This window comes from Thunnus albacares, chromosome 3 (genome assembly GCF_914725855.1).
Source record: "Thunnus albacares chromosome 3, fThuAlb1.1, whole genome shotgun sequence".
Taxonomy (NCBI): Eukaryota; Metazoa; Chordata; class Actinopteri; order Scombriformes; family Scombridae; genus Thunnus; species Thunnus albacares.
The window spans coordinates 8,115,765-8,130,139 of NC_058108.1; the positions used below are offsets into that span (position 1 = coordinate 8,115,765).

Genomic DNA, 14,375 nt, shown 5'->3' on the forward strand with positions numbered 1-14,375 from the left:
GGTTTTGAGCAATTCTTTTTTTCACATTCATTTTGGTTAAGTGAGGTTTAGTTTCATTTCAAAACCAAATTATATCATTAAATGATTATTGCGTGGATAAGAATGTTTCTCATATTATAATCACAGAGCATATTTTTTCCTTATACTCAAATTGGATACATGTGACATAACCTCACAAATGACATTATCACACAATTAGACCTAATTGAGTGTAATTACAGACCATCGTTTTAATCAACATGCCTGTATCTGTGGGGCGCTAAGACCCTGCGGAGGCTGCAGAGAGCAGTATGCTAGCTGGAGCTGCTGTTGTCACCAGGATTCATGAACTACATTTACATTTAATACTTTAATTGAGGTAAGAACAAACAACACTCCTGGATAATGAGCTGTTAATGCAATATGATAATGCTGTAAACACTCGCACCCAGACATTAGACATCTAACGCTAGATTCATGTTAAGATCCATGTCTGACAGGCATTAGCTGGGTAGCGTTAGCTTTAGCTAGCTGCGAGGACTGAGATATTTCAGCAGATTTACGTTTGGTGACTGAATTGCTGGGAAACATAGTGCACCTCAAACCTCAGCTGGAAAAGAAAATGTGCCCGCTGTTGTGACGAAGTTGCTGTTTTTCGTATACTAGTTAGTTTAATCCCGTTAGCCAACGTTAGGGTCAGTTAGCTAATGTTAGCTAGCTAGCTAGCAGCCCATCCCAATCTGTACTTATATGTCATGTGCCATTAATTTTAGCAAGATGTCAGCTGATAATTACTTAGTCAACCTATGCAAATTATTAAATTAAATATAACCGGCTTCTCTGTTAATTGAACGTGAAAGTTGACGTTAATGTAATCACGTCACTTTGATTTAATCCCCCCCTTAGCCAGCCGAGTATAAACAGTGAATAACAAGAGCTGCACAGTTTGTTTCTGTGATTCTGACAGTGAAACAATCATTTAGACAGTGAGGTAGCGTTCAACAGATAACTAAGTAAGTAAAGTTTGTTTAATATGGCATCTTTCACAGAGCAAGGTCACAAAGTGCTTCACAAGAGTAAAACTGTTAAAACTAAGACCGTAAAAAAACAACAACAATGAAACATAAGCAACAAAAGGTGACAGTATTTGATGACCTAGTCTGTAAGGGTTTTTCAGTAAAGGGCAGTTGATGACAGGAGGATAAGTGTCAGTGACTGTTGCTGAAGAAAGTATTCATCAGACAGGAGGAGTGACTAGAGAGAGAGTGCCCGTACATGTTCAACATCCTGTTTGCTTTCACTAAGCAAGTAAATCCATGCCAGCCGCTTTGCTGTGCTGCTGTGAAGGCCCTCTGCTTCTGGAGCAAGCAAAAAGAAAGAAAACTCTTGAATAAGTCTGGTTGTATTCTACCTTTTATTGATAATATTTTGAAAAATTATTGATCCCATTGAAAGACCAAAAACAACAATTAATTGATCCTGCTATCAAGCTTTGTCTGTGTTGATACAGCAAAGTCAATACAGCTCATTCACGCCTTTTTATTTTATTATATGCTATGTATATAGTTAGTGCATAATGTATAATAACAGCCTTTTTCATTTTATTATTTAACTATTTTATTTTATTTTAATGTTGTGTGTGATGTGTGCTGGACGGTGCTGTTGTGACACATTTGTTTCCCATGGGATTAATAAAGTATTTCTTATTGTTATTCACCTGCGCCACAGACCTGCACTAGCTGACACTTTTCCTTCAGTTTATTTCGAGTCAATTCCACGTACAACATTTAGCTTATGTACGTAAACAACTAACTCCTGCACTGAATCTGCAGTTGAAAATAGTCCCTGACAAATGCACTATTTACTGCTGCCTGAGTAATGTTTGCTAAAAACTACATGTAGCCTTTATTGAAGATGGAAGTATATGTTCTTGACCCATTTTAAAGATGTATGTTCTCAGTAGGAATGAATGGGCGTTGAGCTGAGAGCAGCTGTCAGATCGGGGGAGTCGTAAAGTATTATTAAAGTATTATGAAACAGATTAACATGTTGTTGGTTTTGGCCTTTTTATGAGATTTTTTTTGACAGTAACAAAAATATAGGATATCACCACAACAGCGTTATCGTTTATATGATCCATAGAGTACTGTTAAAGAAATCAGGTAGTTTTCAACAACGCTTGCTTTTACATTACGTACGAATGTATCCATCTCACTGTGTCTCTGTCCTCAGACTTCATCATGTCTCAGGTGGAGAAGAAGGCAGGGCTGCTGAGGAGAACGTCATCCTCTAAGAAACCTTTGAAAGAGAAGGTGGTGCTGATGTATGATGAGATTTTTGCAGTGAGTATCACAGTGGAGAAAATGTCAGTGATGGAAAATATAGAGAAATAAACTTATGTTCACATGTAAACAAAATCTGAAAAGTCTGTTTCTTTGATTTTTAGAAAGAGGACCCAGCCAAAAACAACCCTCGCTTCTGGGATGAGCTGTTTCTTATGAAGGTACAGTGAAGAGTAAAATAGTTGAGAAAGAGCAACATCTGTTAGTAGAAATGTGTTCTGCTTAACAGATAAAAACTCTCAGGGTTGTTGTGGGTTGCAGCAATGGTAGCAGTAAAGCTAACTGACACATATGTTGATAGTAATAGTAATATAATTTTCAGAACATAACCTACCAAAATACATAACCTGGAAGAAAAACAGATATTATAGTATGTATATAGAGTGTGCAGAAATGTGCTTAAGTTAACTATGTATGCAATGAGGTGTTATTAAACCTGAAAAAATATTGAAAGTGTAGATTATACATGCAGAACATGTACTTGGAATTCTGGCATTACAACCAGTTCAGCTTAATAGAAACTCCAGATGTACAGAATAGCATTGCACGTGCAGAAAAATGACTCTTCCTGTATGTCCATCCTCTTTTTAAGCTACGTAATCAACATATTTGTGGCTGGAGACAGTATGCTGTTTGTAGAGAAAAAAAGGAAGTGGTGATGTACACAAATCAGATACAGCCCAAACATGCTGCACAGATTAGTCGACAGCAATCTGTCAGCAAAGTTGCCCAGTGGTCTAATTTGCATGAACTGTGCGGTTGCTCTGCTGCACCACACTTCTAACTGGCTGAGCAGATGCTGTTTTGACAAGAGAGTGTTGTGAAATGATCAACCGAGTACTTCTTAATAACGTCTGTCTTTTAATCATCCTCCAGTCATATGCATGTTCACCATTCATCCCTACCTAATGCATCTAAAAATCATTGTATTCAATTGTTGTTGTTTTTACCTCTGTCCCAGGTGAACCTGGAGTACCTGGAGTCCAAGTTGGAGAGTGTAGATGGAGAAGAGGTTCAGCGGATCCAGGACAACATCAACTCTCTGTTCCATCATTGTGTTCAGGCTCTAGCAGAGGAGCACCAGATCAAAGTGGTCAATGCCCTGCAGGTAACTACAGCTACAGAGGGTCACCTTGATTTTCACCTGCAGGTTACATCGTTGGCGTGACTAGAAGCATCTTAATATGCTAACGATACCGTTTGTAATCAATGCATCTTAGCTTTTCAGATGTATTGATCTCGTTTTGTGCCACCAGTATCACATTAACTTTATCAAATCACATTATTCACTCTTTTAGTAACCTCTGTGCTCCTCTCCCAGACTCTCTGTGCACTTTTCCGAGGGGTTCACCAGAAGAACAAGTCAGCATCTGGCTTTGACATCATCAACATGCTCATGGGGTTTGACAAGGCTGAGCAAAGGATGAAGGTATGTGGGGAAATACCCCGTCTGACAGTTGAAGAAAAGAGTAAAAGATATGTATATAATAAAAGGGGTAAAAAGGTTCATTCGCATCATTTCTTGTGTTTGTGTCTCCTGCAGGACTTGATGGAGAGACTGGACGGCCTCCTTTGTGGAGACGGGTCAGAGAGTCTGAAGAGCCTTTGTCTCAAACTGCTGCTGTGTCTGGTGACGGTGAGACGGAGCACAATCAAAAAAAAACAATATGAAATATCTTTAATGTGATGGAGTTTGGAGAATGTTTGGAAAACAAACAAAGATGTAAACAAATCTGTTTGCAGGTAACGGACAACATCAGTCAGAACACCATACTGGAATATGTGATGATCAACAGCATCTTTGAAGCCATTCTGCAGGTAAGTGATAAGTCACTAAGACTATGTGTTCTGTAATTCTACGATTTGTATTCTCTTTTATCTTTAAACAATCTTTTCTCCTAATGTTGTCTTCAACGCTCTCCTTCTTACAACTCCACAGATTCTGTCAGATGTGTCCAGTAGAGGGCAGCATGGTTATGATGCTGTGGTTCTTTTGGCCCTTCTAGTCAACTACAGGAAATATGAGGTGTGTTTGTGTATACGCTGTCGATAAATGGAGACTGTACTTGTTTTTGTCGATAGGAAAGCTTTTTGAGCAGCAGCGAGGTGTAAGAGGAATTAATAAACCTCTCGTACATGTGACAGATTAGACACTGAAAGTGCATCAAAGATCAGTCCTCTTTTCGTCTTCTTCTACCACGACTCAGTAATCTGTGCTGCGATGTTTGTTACTGTCTCAACAGTAGGATACAATAGAAGCAGCTCCTGAAGTCTATTTTATTGCCCAGGTGTGTCGTTTCTAGGAAGGCTTTTACAGTACAGGAGACAGAGTATCTCACTCTCACCACACCCAAGGGAAACATATGTGAATTATAATTAGCCTGTTTTAATAATAGCCCATAAAAGATATGTTGCAAAACTCAGATCAAGTCAGTGAAGCTTGAGGATAATTACTCCACTGATAACAACAGGATGGTTGTGCAGGTGAACATATGAATATAACATTTCTATTTTGCACATGATACACTTCTAAGCTTTGATGAGGGCTACGTTATGTATCAAAGGGTCATTTATCACATTTTAATGATCAGAAAGCAAACACGCTGCCTGAAATAGCTTCCATTTTGCTTCACTCCAGTTATTTCTTGGAAGGATAAGAGTGGCAGTATGGGAGGGGATAAAAGGATGAGGATGAACACTTGTACGTAAGCAAAGTGGGCACTCTTTGCGTTTTTTACTCTTGTAAAATTTGCAATCTGGAGTTTGTAAGACAAAAGTCTGCTGCAACAGTCTGCATTTGAAATGTGACTGCAACATGAAAAACTACTGCTAGAAATCCAACTAACAAGGAAGGAGTTGTCATGATCCGGCATCACACAGGCTTTGCTTCCCCTGTTTGGACTATTAGACCTAACCACAGCAAGTAAGCTAATCTCAATGCATTTTCAGTTACATTACTGTATGTGCATCTTGCATGGAGAATGTAACAGGCCCAGTTTGTCGTTCTTGAGTCGAGCCCCATCAGCTGGAGGATAAAATGAAGAGAGATTTGCCTTTTTTAAGGGTGGATTCAGTTTTACATTAACAGTGTAATATTTAAAAGCTCCTAATTTCATTGATTTTTCTCTGTTTGTTAGTCTGTGAATCCGTATATCGTGAAGCTCTCCATCGTGGACGACGAGCCGACGCTGGATGTAAGTATGTTGTAACATATCGACTCAAACAGCAGAATAATAAAGAGTCTTCTGTAGGCCTTCACATCAAGCAGACTATCAAAGGTTTGATTGACATACCAGGTAATTTCTTTCTCAGGGAATGGGTATGGTCGTCCACCAAGCACTGACAGAATATAACAGGTAAGATCTGAAAACTTCCATTTGTCATAAGTGTTTTTAAAGATGCAGTGCACAGTGTGCTGAGGCTGCTGGAGTCATCAGTTTAGTTTTGATGTTTCCTCGCAAATGTTCTATTTCTGTTCTCCTGAAAGAAAGAAAAAAAAAAAAAACAGGCCCCTTTTTACTTTTACTTTATTTTATTTACTTTATTTATATCTGACAGTTTTCGTTTGGCAGTCGGTAATGTTTTTTGGATGAGGCAAGGTTTGGAAATTAAAATTCTGTTTGTGAAGAAGGTCTTGTCTGTCTACGCGTGTAGACAGACACATCAAAGTGATGGATGACAGCTCCATATATTTCATTGTTTGTGTGTATAATCTGAATGGCCTCGGATAACAAATTGCAGGGAGTAGAAGGAGATGTTTGGTAAATGTGTGTTAGGTGTTTGAGTGGGAGCATATATCTCTGCCTCTGCTGTTGTGCGGACCTATCTGTCTTCAATTTATTTGTCATCCACTCCGCTTTTTCCATTACTACCCACTTTCTGTCCATCTTATTTTCTTTTCCTTTGCTTTACAGGCAGTACAAAGACAAAGAGGAGGAGAACCAGGGTGGCTTCTTCTCTACCCTCACTAGTATGGTACGATCTTGTTCTCACTTCATATTTTTCAGTAGATTAGTTTAATTTGAGGCTCTGTATTGGTGCTACTGCCCCCCCCCCCAAACACACACTCACACACACACACACACACACACACACACACACACACACACACACACACACTGTTTGCTGATAGCTTGATCCTTCTGCTGTCCACAGGTGGGCAACATGTTTATAGCAGATGCTGATGAGAAGCTCTCTGTACAGTAAGTGATTTTTAGATCAAACGTTTTAAATTCTTACTCGTCATTCAACCTTAATTATATTGCTTTCTACAGTTTTAATGAAAGAATCTGTCACTACTTCTATGCTGTTGTTTGTTTTATCACAATCAAAGGTTCCAGCTGGAAATCAAAGTTTAAATGAACATATTTGCTTTAATAGTATAAACATTAACCAAACAATACGAGATTGTCAAGTAGACTTCAGCTTTAAGTTTTTAGTGTTAAATGTGATCTTTGTTTCTACTCCATAAGCAGTTTAATAAACTAGTGAGTTTTATCAGTGAAATGATTTCTCATGTGATGTTTTAGATATCTGCATCATGTGTTTGAGCATTTATATTATTTCTTAACACCACAACAAGCAGTTTTAAACTTAAATGTTTTATTTCAGACATAAACAACACTTGAAAGTGTGATGTGTTCTGGTCGGCCTGATGAGGACGTTATAGTTCACGTGAAATATCAAAAACCTTAAAAAGCCGAACCTGCTACAGCACAGACTAAGATTTGATTGGCTCAAAGCACAACTTGGGTCATTTGTGGGAGGTGACATTAACACATGTTGATCATGTCCATGTGGCAGTAAGAGAAAATAATAACAATCAGTTTTGGAGAGTGACATTAACTGTTTTAGACTACTGTGTTGCTTATTTGCTGGCCTGCTCCTGTTCCACAGATTTTACGCTATTTGATGACAATATTAAAAATGATTATTTGTATCTGTAAACAAGGTTCACTGTTGTTTTACATTGTTAGTATCAACTCATTTGTCAACATTAAAGTTTTATGTAAAGAAATTTGGCAAATGATGTATTAGTAGTTACATATTGTGCAGCAGTTAATGACACAGGAAATTAAAAAAAGCGACCTGCTGATGCATGAAGCGATTGTTACGTGAAGATTTTGTGATTTTTACTCCATAAAGGAATAAGCCGGCTCTGAACACTAACTTCCCTTTTTGTCTCAAGGACCAATGAGGCGATTCTGCTGGCGCTGTATGAGGCTGTGCATCTAAACCGCAACTTCATCACTGTATTAGCACAGGTAAGTTTATCACTTTTATCCACTTGGTGTCCATGTGTGTGCTATAGTTGTGTTTTTTTTTTAACAAACCTTTTTGTGGAAATGTGTAAAGATGTAAATACTCCTCTTCTAATCTCTACTAACATGCATCCTGTCCGCCTCTTTCAGTCCTGTCCAGCCTACATTGTTGCCTTGTTCAACACATTAAGGGGCACACTGGGCAGCTACTCAGTGATCGACACCTTAATAACATCTCACATGTTTTTGGTCTTTCAACAGAGCCACCCTGAGATTGACATTGCAGTCACACCTGTCACCCCTACTCCAACCACACCTACGACACCGCTCGGCACAACGCCGCCCTCCCTAGACAGTAAGTTATTTTTTATTCAGAGAGACATAGACTGCAGATAACTAGGATATAGTGTCTGTGACATCACCCTTTGCGTTGAAGAGACGTCGTGTTTTAGGATCTAACTCTTAATTCCTTCATGTCAGTTTTTTTGGAGCCACATTTTGTGCAGCGGTGAGGTGAAACTATAAAAGCAGCGACCGCAGCAGAGCTATGGAAGCTCCTTATTTGTCCTGTCAAAGTGGAAGATGGGATGTGGCAATTTATTAAAGTTTACACATTTAGGTCCAAGTTTTAATGGTTAAGTGTATAGTTGAAATTGGTTATAACCTTAATCACACCCCTTTTACTTGTACATATTTTTAATGGAGTCAAAATTGCCAGCTAGAATCACAGTTTTAATTATTCATGAAACTATAACCTCTTTACCTTTCAGACTTTTCCCATCGGCTTCAATAGTCATTTTAGTCTTTTAGGTTTTATTTTGGGGAACAGTCTAGAGTAATCTTCTAGCCTCAAACACTGGATTTAATATTCAGCTCCAATGTTTTCCACCTTGAATGATCCCAGAGCTTACAGAGGAGGACAGCTTAAACCTTGTCTTGTCAGTTTCGTGTGTTTACAAACGCTTCATACCGCAGCCTCACCTTCTCGACAAATTTGAACTATCCTGAAAATATTGATCCCCCTCAGAGGACCGGAAGGGGGCACGACACGGAGCAACGGACTTCTAAAGCTTTTTGGCATCAAGGGTCTCTGCCTCTTTGCCTCAATTGGATCCTTACTTTGTTTTTACATGCATTTTTGATAACTCCCCCCTCCGAACACGTCGACTCTCACTCACTTCTGCCTTGAGCGGAAACTCACATGCACCTACACCAGCAGCCTTTTAAATATTCACCAGTTCATCTGATAGAAGTCACTTTCTCTCATTCAGTAAACAGCACTTCTAATGTTGGTTTCTTAACATCTTAATAATCAGAATGTTACATCAATCCAAAGTACTTGTTATTCTGTCTTTAAAGTCGGGTGCATGTGTGTCACTTGAGGTTTCGTGGAAGGCGTGGGTGTGTTGTTGCTAGCGGGTCATTTAGCATGCACACACACACGCTGTAACTGTTAAAAGGTGCATGTTTCTATCTCTGGCTGGCTCTCCCTCCGTTGCTTCAAACATGAGAGCCATTTTATATATAAAATATTAAGTTCCAGCTCCAAATACAGATGAATGTTTCACATGCAGCGTGCATTATGACATGCCGTGGGAGCGCCGGCCCCTTAGAGGGTCTTCTACTTAGACCAGGAGTGCTTGCACACATGTGCCTGCAATCACATGTCAGGAATATACCTTTTTCCTTCCACAGTATAGCCCGCTGTGATGGGAATGTGTCCTGACAGTGTGAAATCTTCTTTTCTTCTGGGCCTGCAGTGATCTGAGGGGGAAAAGGAAACAAATGAGGGGTTTTGGGGGGTAGTAGAGAGGGAGGGGAGGGGGGGTAGATAGAAATGACCGGCTCATCATTTATCCATGAAACAAGCTGTATGTTTCAGAGAGCAGAGATTTTTTTTTTAAATGGATGAAGATGCTTGTCTAGACAACACAGTAAGCTTGAGTAATGAGACAAAGACATCACTTTTTGTTATGCAATTATTTGCTTGAATAAGCGCTGCCAAACAAGAAGGGGGGGGGCTCTCGTTATACTCAGACAGTAGACTTTGAGTTTCAGATCAGGTTTTCATTATTTGGGGAATAAGTGACTTGGAACTGATTACACAGTTTTTTGTCATAAAGTTTGGTTTATTAGAATTATGTTTATATACTTTTTTAATCCGTTTTTTGTTCAGAAAGATTATTGGTTAGAATTTTAACTGGAGTGATTTTATGTTTTGATTGAAGTTTTTATTTGTACGTTTGCTGTGCAGTGATGAACAACCCAGAACTGCCTCTGGATCCCAACCTGCAGACCAGCAACCTTCTCATCACCTTCCTCAAGTACGCCTCGATTGTAATGCAGGATACTAAAGGTAAACAGAAGCCCTGTTTGTCTCTGTCACTCTGCCCTCCTGTAATTCTTCATGCTTTCACTTTTTCCTCTCCGTCTCTTTCCTGAAGTGTTCCCATGTAGTTGTCCGAGGCTCCATTAGCAAATAAATACTGATCTCCTCCCTCCCATTCCCAAAACAGTAGAAAAAAACTGTTTTGTTGTCCATTTAATTTTTTTTTTACTAGCTAAGAGTTTCATATTTGTGTGTTTCCAGACGAGCATCGACTCAACAGTGCCAGACTGTGCCTAATCATCCTCACCTGCATAGCCGAGGTAGGAGCAGCCTACACTTTAAAACACAATCCAACAGTCTGACTATCAGATTGTCTTACTCCTCTTCCTCTTTGTGTCATAGGACCAGTACGCTGATGCCTTTCTTCATGACGACAACATGAACTTTAGAGTCAATCTCCACAGAATGGTGAGTTAACGGCTGCGAGTGAGTTTTGGTACGTACGCAGGTTCTTCGCAGCTACTCAGCTCTTCAGGTATTCTTAAGGTGACCATGATGAAGACTGTGATGGATGATGCTTGAATTATTATGTGACACACATCATACATCATCTTCACATCTTGAGAAAAGGGTCACAAAATTTCGCAATTGATAAAAATATTTTTTTTGTACAATGTTGCTCATCAGGTCGTCACTGATACACCCGTCCTTCTGTAGCATGTGCAGTACGATGTATTCATGCACATGTACATACTTACATGTCACCTCTGTATCTTTTCCAGCCCATGAGGCACAGAAAAAAAGCAGTGGACAAGAACATCCCTTCGCGGCCGCTGGTGTGTGCTGTTCTAGGTACGAAGAACATTTACAATTGTTGTTTACTTTACAGCCACAACTGCTGCCTCTTTAAAGTTTGGTATTTTTGAAGAGCGGTAGTTAGCTGTAACTTCTGGTCGAACTGCTGCATCTGTGTGGCTTCACATGGAAACGGCTACAAACCAGATGTTGATGAAGGTTGGGATATTCACAGCTATAGTCACAGATGTGTTTTTTACTTTGTATTTTGTTTACATTAAGTATTTTAAAGAGGAGGAAGGAAAATAATGTAAATTACTCAGAATTCTGTTTATATATTGTGTAGATTTTTGATTTTTACTGACACCCTTGGGTAACTTGGACAACTTTAAAAAGACTCTTGAAGCTTTTAGTTTTATTGTGCAGATGTCATAAGTTCATGTTACAGATTACATTTATTGTTGGTTATTAGTGGTTACGTGGAGGTTTCAAATGTTTTTCCTGGCGTGTTTACTGGCAAGTTTTTTTTTCTTTTCCTGATTAAAGCCATCTTTGCTTTTCTTTCACACATTTTAACTTGCACTATCCATAAAGATGTTGCATTCATTTTGTCCCATTTCTCTTTTTTTTTTTTATTGGCACTGCACTGGGGCTGCTTGATTATGGCAAAAATCATAATCACCATTATTTTGGTCAATATTGAGATCACAATTATTTAACACGATTACTTATCGACTCACAGAAACGCTTTATTAAATGAATCAAACCGCACTGACTCTGAGTATCTCATGGAGACCCCCTGTGTCTGTTTCTGTTGCGTTTAGTAATAATAATAATCTACACAGACAGCTGTTTAAATCACACAATTATTCCACCGTATATGTGTTTTGAACTAATTAACGGCATCTACAGTGATTAATCAAAGCTCCCAGTCTGTCTGTCAGCTCGTCTGTTTCACTACAGGCGGATTCCCCTCATTGGCTGCGGTGGGCGGGGAAATAAAATCACTGGACCAATAAATACGAACACTGACAGACAGCTCGTTCTGAGGACAGAGATGTTGAACGCGGGTCGGAGGCTTTTAGGGAGGGGTGAAAACGCATTGCTGTAAAGGAAAGGGGGGGCGCTGGATTTATAACACAAGACAAAACGAGAGCATCGTTGTGAAACTGAATGCACCACGATAATCGTATTTGACAATAAAAATTGGATTGATTGATTTGCAGTTAAAGGTCCTTTCATCATCTCAGTTCATATCCAACAGCTAACAATAATTAATAACTATTTTTTTTCTTTCCCTTTTGTCCAGATCTGATGGTGGAGTTTATTGTCACTCATATGATGAAGGATTTCCCCATGGATTTATACTTGTGAGTGCACATAACACACACATACATCTTCTCTCACTTATTCACCATCCAGCTCTGTCACTACAGTTTTTTTTTGTGTTTGTTTCCTGAACAGACGTTGTGTACAGATCATCCACAAGCTCCTCTGCTACCAGAAGAAGTGCAGAATCAGGTTACATTACACCTGGAGGGAGCTCTGGTCAGGTAAAGATGACTCAGTTTTACAAACTGTTACTGCTCGAGCCTAATTAGAAAATATGTGTAATAATGACTTTCTTTGTGGAGAGACTTACATTACTTTGATTCTTAATATCAATTTGATCATGATATACACATATATATAGCTGCAACGATTAGTCGATTACTTGATTAGTCGATCGAAAGACTGGCAACTATTTTGATTATTGATTAACCATTTGAAGACATAATATGTAACTTTTCTGCACTTAAATCTCTAAAAACGACTAGACCTACAGTATGTTTTATATTTTGAGTCGTGTATTTACATTATTCCAAATGTTTCCAACAATGTTCAAACGCTCTCTAGTTGATACAACTTCAGGGAAAAGACCAGATGGTTCGTCAGAGAGTGAGGATGGAATTCGACGAACTAGCTAGCTAGCCGTCACTCGTGATGGAGCACAATTATTCATTGCCGTTTGCCGTCCGCGAACATAATTTTGCCTCTTTTAATCTTCTGTCTGAGTCACATCAGATTGATTTTCATCTGCAACGGTGGTTGTTTTAACAATGAAGACAACAACTCCCATCATCATCAAACTCCTTCTTTCGTTATTGTTTTGATTGAGAGACCCATAGCGGCAGAAATGACACATTGTGCATTTAAGTTTTGATCTCACAATATAATAAATTTTGGAGTTTTGGACTTTTTGCAAGACAAAAAAAAAAAAAAAAGACATTTGAATATGTCTCGAGGATACTGTGATGAGCATTTCTTTTTCTGTTTTCTGATGTTTTATTGGCCAAGTGATTAATCGAGAAAAAATTTAACAGATTCTTGATATTGAAGATAATTGTTAGTTGCAGCCCTACATTGATATGTTTGATGTTAATAAGGTGTATTACGAACTTTCCATAATCACCATGACCCTGCATTTTTTTTTCAGTGTCTGAAAATGTCTTCTAATCTATCAAAACATAAAGTAGAAATAGTCTCACATCTTATAGACATCATAAATGTCTCGACCTTGTGTCACAAGTGTTTATTATTAGTAATTCACTGTTGCTTGTAGTGTTTCTAATGATTGACGTTGATTCTCACACCCTCCTTAAAGAAAGCTTAAAGAATTTTTATTGTGTAACTAGACTATTAAATTAATGAGATGATGTCGCCTTTGAGACAGTTTTTGCTAATTTATGCAGTGTTTGCGTAAACAAGCAGCGTTTAAATAATAACTGCTATGGAAGTTTTATGACAGGATGTGTTAATAACTTCATTTTTCAAATTAAGTTACAAGGATTTATAGACACCACATATGCATCATTTAATTTATTTTTCTCAGTAGTATTTTTGATTTGTCGGGCGTCACCTCAGGAGTTACTGCTTTCGCAAAACAAAGCCAATTTCCCTCTGAAGCCATTGGGCCTGTTGTTTTGTAAATGGATTGCATCATTGAGATTGGATAATGAGTCTCTAAAGAAAGCACAATCCATCCTGGTGGCCTTGTTTTCAGCCTGGTCAACGCACAATAGGAAAACATTTCAGCTTGTAATGGTCCCATCGCACTGCGTCTCATTAGAATACAGATTCCTCTAATCAGACAAATAATCATCTTAATTCCCTGAATAACACGACCCTCTACTCCCGGTGGTGATAATAGCATACCATGAAATAAGGCTGGAGAGGGAAAAAAAAAAAGCCAAATGAAACCGATAGATGTGTTTATCTTCTTTCAGCGTGTTGTTGTTGCAGCTTGTTAAAGGCTCACGTTTTGTTTTTTCTCATGGCTTTTGCTTTCTTCTATAAAAGCTTGTGGAAAGGACCTGATTTGGTGTTGAAAGGTGTCCCCCCGCCTCCCCCCACCCCCTCCTGTGTTTCCATTATCTACCTTAATAAAGATGCACGCTGAGGAAAGCCGAGCGCTGCCATATGCCTCCGCTGGTAGACGACTATAAACACCCCAGATTCTTTCATTAATGCGTGCATGTCTCCCTCCACGCAGCTCTCATCAACCTGCTGAAGTTCCTGTTGTCAAATGAGACCACGCTGCTGTCCAAGCACAACATCTTTCATTTGGCCTTACTGGTGAGAAACACACACACACAAATTAGACTTTTAATTTGAAAATAACTGAATATA

At 38.8% G+C, this 14,375-nt stretch overlaps 1 protein-coding gene across 1 annotated transcript in view; it reads left to right on the forward strand.

Annotated features, from left to right (window-relative positions):
* Window positions 1–251: 251 nt before the first annotated feature.
* Window positions 252–14,375, forward strand: part of armh3 (armadillo like helical domain containing 3) — a 29,941-nt gene continuing 15,817 nt past the window's right edge. The window contains exons 1-21 of the mRNA XM_044346150.1: window positions 252–358; window positions 2,212–2,321; window positions 2,426–2,482; window positions 3,283–3,429; window positions 3,643–3,750; window positions 3,865–3,957; window positions 4,065–4,139; window positions 4,261–4,347; window positions 5,459–5,515; window positions 5,634–5,677; window positions 6,236–6,296; window positions 6,477–6,523; window positions 7,510–7,585; window positions 7,844–7,937; window positions 9,837–9,938; window positions 10,173–10,231; window positions 10,314–10,379; window positions 10,694–10,763; window positions 12,016–12,076; window positions 12,171–12,259; window positions 14,239–14,321. Of these exons, the coding sequence (XP_044202085.1) occupies window positions 2,220–2,321; window positions 2,426–2,482; window positions 3,283–3,429; window positions 3,643–3,750; window positions 3,865–3,957; window positions 4,065–4,139; window positions 4,261–4,347; window positions 5,459–5,515; window positions 5,634–5,677; window positions 6,236–6,296; window positions 6,477–6,523; window positions 7,510–7,585; window positions 7,844–7,937; window positions 9,837–9,938; window positions 10,173–10,231; window positions 10,314–10,379; window positions 10,694–10,763; window positions 12,016–12,076; window positions 12,171–12,259; window positions 14,239–14,321 (1,578 nt within the window). The 5' untranslated portion in view covers window positions 252–358; window positions 2,212–2,219. The remainder of the gene's footprint in view (window positions 359–2,211; window positions 2,322–2,425; window positions 2,483–3,282; window positions 3,430–3,642; window positions 3,751–3,864; window positions 3,958–4,064; window positions 4,140–4,260; window positions 4,348–5,458; window positions 5,516–5,633; window positions 5,678–6,235; window positions 6,297–6,476; window positions 6,524–7,509; window positions 7,586–7,843; window positions 7,938–9,836; window positions 9,939–10,172; window positions 10,232–10,313; window positions 10,380–10,693; window positions 10,764–12,015; window positions 12,077–12,170; window positions 12,260–14,238; window positions 14,322–14,375) is intronic.